This window comes from Nicrophorus vespilloides, unplaced genomic scaffold (genome assembly GCF_001412225.1).
Source record: "Nicrophorus vespilloides isolate i.1.1-1 unplaced genomic scaffold, Nicve_v1.0, whole genome shotgun sequence".
Taxonomy (NCBI): domain Eukaryota; kingdom Metazoa; phylum Arthropoda; class Insecta; order Coleoptera; family Silphidae; genus Nicrophorus; species Nicrophorus vespilloides.
In genome coordinates, this window is record NW_017099942.1 from 15,360 (window position 1) to 23,220 (window position 7,861).

Genomic DNA, 7,861 nt, shown 5'->3' on the forward strand with positions numbered 1-7,861 from the left:
ACTATTCAGCTTTAATACAAATAATTTATTTTGTTGTTAACTATAGCCAATTTCGAGATATTATACTAAAAGTAAAATGTTGATTTATTTTTTAAAATTTTGTTAACTAAATTTTCAATTCAATCTATACTTTTATCAATACTAAAAACCGAAAACTAAACTAACATAATTCCTTCACTATTTAGCTTTAATGCCGAAATTTTAATTTGTTTGTAACTACAGTGAAAATCGTGTTATTTAAAAAAAATATAAATTAATTATTTTATAAATTAACTTCAAATTAATTAATTATTTGCAAATTAACTAAGATTCTCCGAGAAACGTTTTTATACTCAATTTCTTCCTTAATTATTCAGCTTTAATACAAATAATTTATTTTGTTGTTAACTATAGCGGATTTCGAGATATTATACTAAAAGTAAAGTGTTGATTTTTTTTAAATAACTTAAAATAATAAATTTGCATTTTTTATCAACACTATAACCGAAAACTAAACTAACATAATCATTCACTATATATTTAGCTTTAATTCCGAAATTTTAGTTTGTTTGTAACTACAGTAAAAATCGTGTTTTTTAAAAAAATATATAAATTAATTATTTTTTTTAATATAAATTAACTTCAAATTAACTAATTATTTGCAGATTAACTAAGATTCTCAAAGAAACGCTTTTATACTCAATTTCTTCCTTAACTATTCAGCTTTAATACAAATAATTTATTTTGTTCTTAACTATAACGAATTTCGGGATATTATACTAAAAGTAAAATGATGATTCATTTTTTAAAATTTTGTTAACTAAATTTTCAATTCAAACTATACTTTTATCAATACTAAAAACCGAAAACTAAACTAACATAATTCCTTCACTATATATTTAGCTTTAATGCCGAAATTTTAATTTGTTTCTAACTACAGTGAAAATCGTGTTATTTAAAAAAATATAAATTAATTATTTTATAAATTAACTTCCAATTAATTAATTATTTGCAAATTAACTAAGATTCTCAAAGAAACGGTTTTACACTAAATTTCTTCCTTAATTATTCAGCTTTAACACAAATAATTTATTTTGTTGTTAACTATAGCCAATTTCGAGATATTATACGAAAAGTAAAGTGTTAATTTTTTAAATTCGTAAAATAATAAATTTGCATTTAATAAAGCTTTAAACTACACTTTTATCAACACTATAACCGAAACATAATTCCTAACATAATTCCTTTACTATATATTTAGCTTCAATTCCAAAATTTTAGTTTGTTTCTAACTACAGTGAAAATCGTATTATTTAGAAAAAAATATAAATTAATTATTTTATAAATTAACTTCAAATTAATTCATTATTTGCAGATTAACAAATATTCTCAGAGAAACGTTTTTATACTCAATTTCATCCTTAATTATTCAGCTTTAATACAAATAATAACGTCGGTGATTGCGTTATTTTTTTTAAATGCAAGTTTCTCCAAAACTCAATTTAACATTTTCAAATTGGTTCTGCGCAAAAAGTCCATCAAATTAACGTTTAAATTATGACTTGAATTGACATTTCTTGTATTTAATGTCAGATGATTTTCTCAGAGAAACGTTTTTATACTCAATTTCTTCCTTAACTATTCAGCTTTAATACAAATAATTTATTTTGTTGTTAACTATAGCGGATTTCGAGATATTATACTAAAAGTAAAATGTTGATTCATTTTTTAAAAATTTGTTAACTAAATTTTGAATTCAAACTATACTTTTATCAATACTAAAAACCGAAAACTAAACTAACATAATTCCTTCACTATATATTTAGCTTTAATTCCAAAATTTCAGTTTGTTTCTAACTACAGTGAAAATCGTATTATTTAGAAAAAAAAAATATAAATTAATTATATTGTTTCCATATAAATTAACAAATTAATTAATTATTTGCAGATTAACAAATATTCTCAAAGAAACGGTTTTATACTCAATTTCATCCATAATTATTCAGCTTTAATACAAATAATAACGTCGGTGATTGCGTTATTTTGTTTAAATGCAAGTTTCTCCAAAACTCAATTTAACATTTTTAAATTCAAAAAATCCATCAAATTATCGTTTAAATTATGACTTGAATTGACATTTCTTATATTTAATGTCAGATGATTTTAGTCTTGATTGAATCCGATAAATACGAAATGAAACTGATTTCACGGCAGACAATGACTTCTTCTAGTCGATGAACTCACCGAACGATTTGGAGGCCTGCCGCTTGTACATCTCCAGACAGGACTTCCGATGGACCATGCGGTGCGTGACGGCCTGATATCGCTTCTTGAAGTCGTGCTCGGATTCCGTGCTCTCCGCACTCGAAATCGATTCCCTCCGATGCATCTCCTCATCTGGAAAATATCCGAAAATACCTTCCATGATTGTATCACTTTTTTTATGAGTATACATCGACATTTTCATTCAAACCGATTCCTTTGTATGTTACCTGCAGATGCCGGTCTGCTCCACGTCTGCAGCTCGTCGTGATCATCGATGTAGATCCAATTACTGTCTATGTACGGCGTATTGTAAAGTCCGAGATCGTCTTCGTCGTCTGGCGCTGCGGGAAGAACGCTCGGACTCGAATCCGTCGCCCTCAAACCTTCCAAACTCGCGTCCCTCGATCTCGCCATCGGCCTCAACTTGCTCTTACCGTTCTCCACTTTAGCACCTCTCTCCTCAGACTATCGCAAACAAAAAAAACCATTAAATTAATATATAATATAGTTAATAGATAAAATGAATCAACCTTGGCTCTTAAGTTATCCGGTCTGTATCTGTGATGTCTGCGATCGCCGTGACCACGATCCTCCGATCTGTACCGTTTCTCGAACTTCTTGAACAACCTACCAGGTGGATGTTTCGTGCGAGGGGAATCCGCGAATCCAGCTGGCGGTTGCACGATGTCCGGCTGACTGGAGCTCTTCTCCAAATCATCGGTGGTCACTATGTCCACCTCTTTGCCGCAATGCAGACAATGCACGTGCTGATCTGAAGGAATTGCCGCGTGGCTACTGGGATCGCTGTAAAACACGCTATCGCTACCCGGACTTACTGATCGCAAAGATTCAGCGCTCAAAGCCTTCAGCTTCGCAACGTCCGAGCATTTGGGTTTAGTCGGAGAGACGTCAGGGCTTAAATCAATTAATTTTTCTTTTTAAAACGAATTATTTAAAATGAGATTATTACCTTTTGTGCGAATGCAGACTCTGCGTATCGTCTTGCGCGATGCTTCGTTGAATCGTCTTCTTTCTAGGGAAAGTCATCGGTTTATCGTCGATGCTGCCGCTCCTTCTGCGTCCTTTTCCACCAGTCGGAGATCTCGGCGATTTGCGTCCCTTCTCGCGCATCTTCTTTCCCTTCCTCGGTGATAACTTATCGTAATTCACTGAATCGTCCGATGTGAGAGGTTTACGTTCTTCGGTGCGGCTTTCCCATTCCATCTGCTGGACTTCTGGACTTTTGTGCAGAGGCGATTTCTTCTGCGGTATCTTCCGATGCGGCTGCATAGGACTACGCGTACGGATGCGTCTCTGCTTCGGTTTATCGTTGGGCTTCAGCAGCTCTTTAGATGGTGATGGTTTGCTGAACGACGATCGCGGTTTCTCTGTTTCCTCCTGCTGTTTCGTCACCTCCAAAGTGTACTGTTTCTTCCTGCGCGTTATCTCCTCCTCTGTCCAGTCTTTTCGATCGGAACGCGAAGATTTCCACGTGGCGCTGCAAATTCAATTAAAATTTGTATTTGATTTATAATGGTTACTTGAATTACGCACTCATCTTCCAACGGTGAATCGTAGTATCCGGAGGAGGAGCAGAGCGCGCTTCGATCGTCTTCGGAAACGGATGGTACTTTTTTCGGAGAAGGCACTGGCGGTCTTTGTGGCAGTTCGGGACAGGAGCCGTTCAGGCTGTAACTACCGGAGGAAGAGCTGCTTCCCGTTGGTGAGGAGCGACCGGTGCGAACTACGTCCGGTACAGGAGTCGGGGTCAGTTCGCTCGCTTCTTCTGGGATGGGTGGTGGTGAGAACGATGGTACGACCATGTCGTCGGTGAGGAAATCGGCTTTGGTGAGGCTGTAAATCGAGGAGGCGCTCTCGAACGAACTTCCATCGGGGGCGGCGGTGGTGGTCGCAGCCGACGTCGATGGTATGGCCGCACGAGAACGACCCTTATCGGAACCCTCGAAACGAGAACGATAAAACAGAATATAGAGCTTAATCGCTCTCCGAAGGGAATTAAGATAAATTAATCGCTACTACACAAATCCTCGAGTGCAAAGAAAAAGAACAATCTGCATGCAATCCGAATGCAATAATTAACTCACTTGGACGTTCTCAACTTGCAAAACTAAATCGAACTCCAGCCACACTTTAATATAATAATTAAAAACATCTGTCCTTTCATATCCATTAAAACATATTACGTTAATTTGCAAATAAACTTGATAATGTAATTAAGGAAATGCGCTGCAATGTAATATTCCGTTTCTGGTTCTCTTCGCTGCAATTTGATGAAATTCCGTTACTCATTTAAATTGGATCAAGTCGTATGTTGAGCAGCTACAGCTGTGGTTACTTGAAAAGTTATACAAGTTGCCATGGAAATAAAGTATTTGTTTCTCATCTTTTTTTTTGGGAAAATAATCAATTTACTGTCTCGTTGCAAAAATATGAAATAAAATTATTAAAAAAAATCAAAAGTTAATTATTTATATAAATTGATTCTATTTTAACGTTCATTATTTGTCAGTCAAATATGTATTAGGTTAGATTGTTAATTGACTTATGTCATTTTAACATAGGTTAGATTGTTTCAAAGTTGCGCATTTTCGTTTGAATTATGTGTTTATTAGGTTAGGTTGTATGGGTTCATGTCAGAATAGGTTAATTTATATTATGCTTTATTTAAAAAATAATCAATTAAAACATAAAAATACGCAAGAAAAATGTAGGTTTTGAAAAAAAAAAATTAAATTTTGTTATGAAAAAATGTACAAATTAGTTAATTAAGAGAATATATAAATTGAGACATTAAATTCAATTAAAATGCAGGCATTCAGTCAGATGTTCAATTAAAATGCAGGTGTTCCTGAAAAGTTAAGCATCGAAAAAGCAGTGTCTTTAATTTTTAGAGATTTCCTCCACATCCACGAATGACTGAAATATGATTAAACACGTATGCTGAAGATAAATATTCAGGGAATATAGGCATAATTGTATCTCTTCCAGATTTCTTGTAATTAGCAGACAAAGTTGAAAAAGGAAAAGTTAAGCTTCAAAATATATTAACGCAGGTGTTCAATTAAAATGCAGGTGTTCACTCAGGTGTTCCTGCAAGTGTTTCATTGTTTGTTTTCTTAACTTTGCACGTGCATTGACGAATGCACGTGCGATGTCTCGCGTGGAGCATATCAAGTGGATCCGTGTCAGTGTTATGCAAATGTTTGGTGCACTTACCCTGAGCGATGTGCTCCTCCTGGAACTATCAGTCGAATTGGCAGTGATGTAGTCGTCTGTGGTGGTGCTTTCAGAGACGTCCGTGTTCGTTTTACCAGAGTCCGTGCGCGCTAAAATGATGTCGGGAACGACGGCAGGAAGAGGCGATTCCGATGATGGTCTTGAAGTCGTCGTCGTCGCCGAAGATGATGATGCAGTTGCTGAAGTAGCAGCAGCGGCGGCCGCAGCAGCTGCAGCCCTCTTCGCGCTCAATTGCAAATAATGTCTACTACCGCTAGGTTGCTCAGGCCCTTTTACTGATATGCTCGGCGTTTCTAAATCTAAATGAGCGATGCTCGGACTCCCTCCTACCTGCAAATTCATACACCAATAACATTCTCTTTTTTCTCTTCAAATTAAAAAAAAACGCACTTGTAATTGGTCCACAAATTCTTCATCTAAAGCTTCGGTGTCTATAGACGATCGCTGTTGGTGTTGAAGCATCAGCAGATGCTTCCTCCTCGAGGACGGCGTCAGCAGCTTCACGGAAACCGGAGAAGTCGCAGAGAACGAGGCCATGTCCGAAGTGCTCAAGGCCGTTCCGTTATCCGTACCGGAATCGGCCTGAAGGACAGTAGCCTGAGACTCGTTCCAAATACCATCCGAATGATCCCTTGGATAAACGTAAAAGAGAGCATTTAATTCAGATGAGTGCAGTTGATTAATAATACTCGGGGATGGAAAGAAGGAAGGAATGAAAAGATAAAAGGGAGAGCCCTTAACGAGCTCGACATAATTAGCTCACACTGGAACGCAACAGTTTTACTACGGATAAAACATGGATTCATCAATTGTCCCTCATTCGAATCCTCGTCGCAAGAAGTGATCCGTCTCATTTGCATTTCCCTCATCGAAAAACGCTTTATCGACTTTCCCAGTATTAAAATATAAATTGGTTTCCGAGCATTATTGGGCCTTAAGACAAGTAAAATCCCTTAAAAAGACACCTTTTTTTTTCAATTTACATACAATTTCAAATATAATGAAAACTTAATTGCTATAGCCTAATATCCGCATAAAACACATACAAACATTCACAACTAAATTTAGTTTGAATTTTTTTTTACATTTTACAAATCGTCATTTCCATTTCACCTCATTCGAAATCCGTTCATATCAAATTACATAATCATAGAAAATGCATCAATAAAATTGAATTTTCTATAAAATTATTTTGTTAGAAAAATGTATTTCATTAATAAATCTAAAAAAAAAAAATGAAATTCTAATTAACGCCATTAGATGTCGCCCTTTAAATCACCATCTTCATTTTTTTTGTTTGAATCGGGTGCGCAAACAAACACAGCCTATTGCGATATTTGCATTTCAAAACTTTCGCTCCACAGCATTCGCAGATAACGCTCCCAAAAAAAAAAAACAACAAATATTACAAACAAACATAAAACGAAAAGTGATGAAGAGAACACACCAATCTGATTCATCTGTCTGTCTGTCAATAATAATATTTTTTGTTTCCACTCCACGTTTACACTGGATTTTTGTTCTCTGTGTGTTTGTCTGTTTATATTTGTGTATTCGTTTCAATAATTTGCTGCTGTTCCCGAGTTTCGTTCAGGGGGAAATAGATGCAGATTGAAAATCTTTGTTCACAATTTTTTATTTTTTTTTTAGAAAAATAATTGGAAATGGAGAGGCAAAGAACACGAAATGCAAGGTACTTTTCATTGAATGTTCAATAACTATTGCACAGATTCCGAACGTTAATTAGAGAGCAAACTATCAAAGAAACATGTAAGCAGATTAGGCTTTACGTGCACTGGTTAAAGCAGTGGTTTCCAAACTTGATGTTACTACGCCTTCCTCCATTTCATAAAAGGATTTTTTCAACTTTGAACGTGTATTACAGCAATATGAATAAGAGCACAAGAATGTATCTATACTTGCAGGATTCCCCAAACATTCAGCTTTCATATGCATATATTGGATTCATTCTATCTATTATAGTTTTTGAGTAAATCAATGAAATGTGAAAACATTGCTTTTTCGAACGTTCTCATTTCAATTTTTCAAATTTGAACGCGTATTACAGCAATATGGAAAAAAGCACATGAATGTATCTATACTTGTTGGATTCCCCAAACATTCAACTTTCATATGCATATATTGTATTCATTCTATCTATTATAGTTTTCGAGTAAATCAATGAAATGTGAAAATACTGCTTATTCGAACGTTCTAATTTCAATTCTTCAACTTTGAACGCATATTACAGCAATATGGATAAGAGCACAGGAATGTGTCTATACTTTCTGGATTCCCCAAACATTCAGAATTCATATGCATATATTGGATTCATTCTATCTATTATAGTTTTCGAGTG

The 7,861-nt window shown here is 34.9% G+C and overlaps 1 protein-coding gene across 1 annotated transcript; it reads right to left on the reverse strand.

Moving 5' to 3' along the window:
• Positions 1 to 2,206: 2,206 nt before the first annotated feature.
• Positions 2,207 to 6,133, reverse strand: LOC108566232 (serine/arginine repetitive matrix protein 1-like; the record flags this gene model as incomplete). Its single annotated transcript, XM_017926029.1, has 7 exons — positions 2,207 to 2,376; positions 2,472 to 2,709; positions 2,775 to 3,159; positions 3,215 to 3,742; positions 3,799 to 4,205; positions 5,482 to 5,832; positions 5,893 to 6,133. Coding segments are annotated over 7 exons (2,320 nt in total), but the record flags the coding sequence as incomplete, so codon positions are not given.
• Positions 6,134 to 7,861: the final 1,728 nt, after the last annotated feature.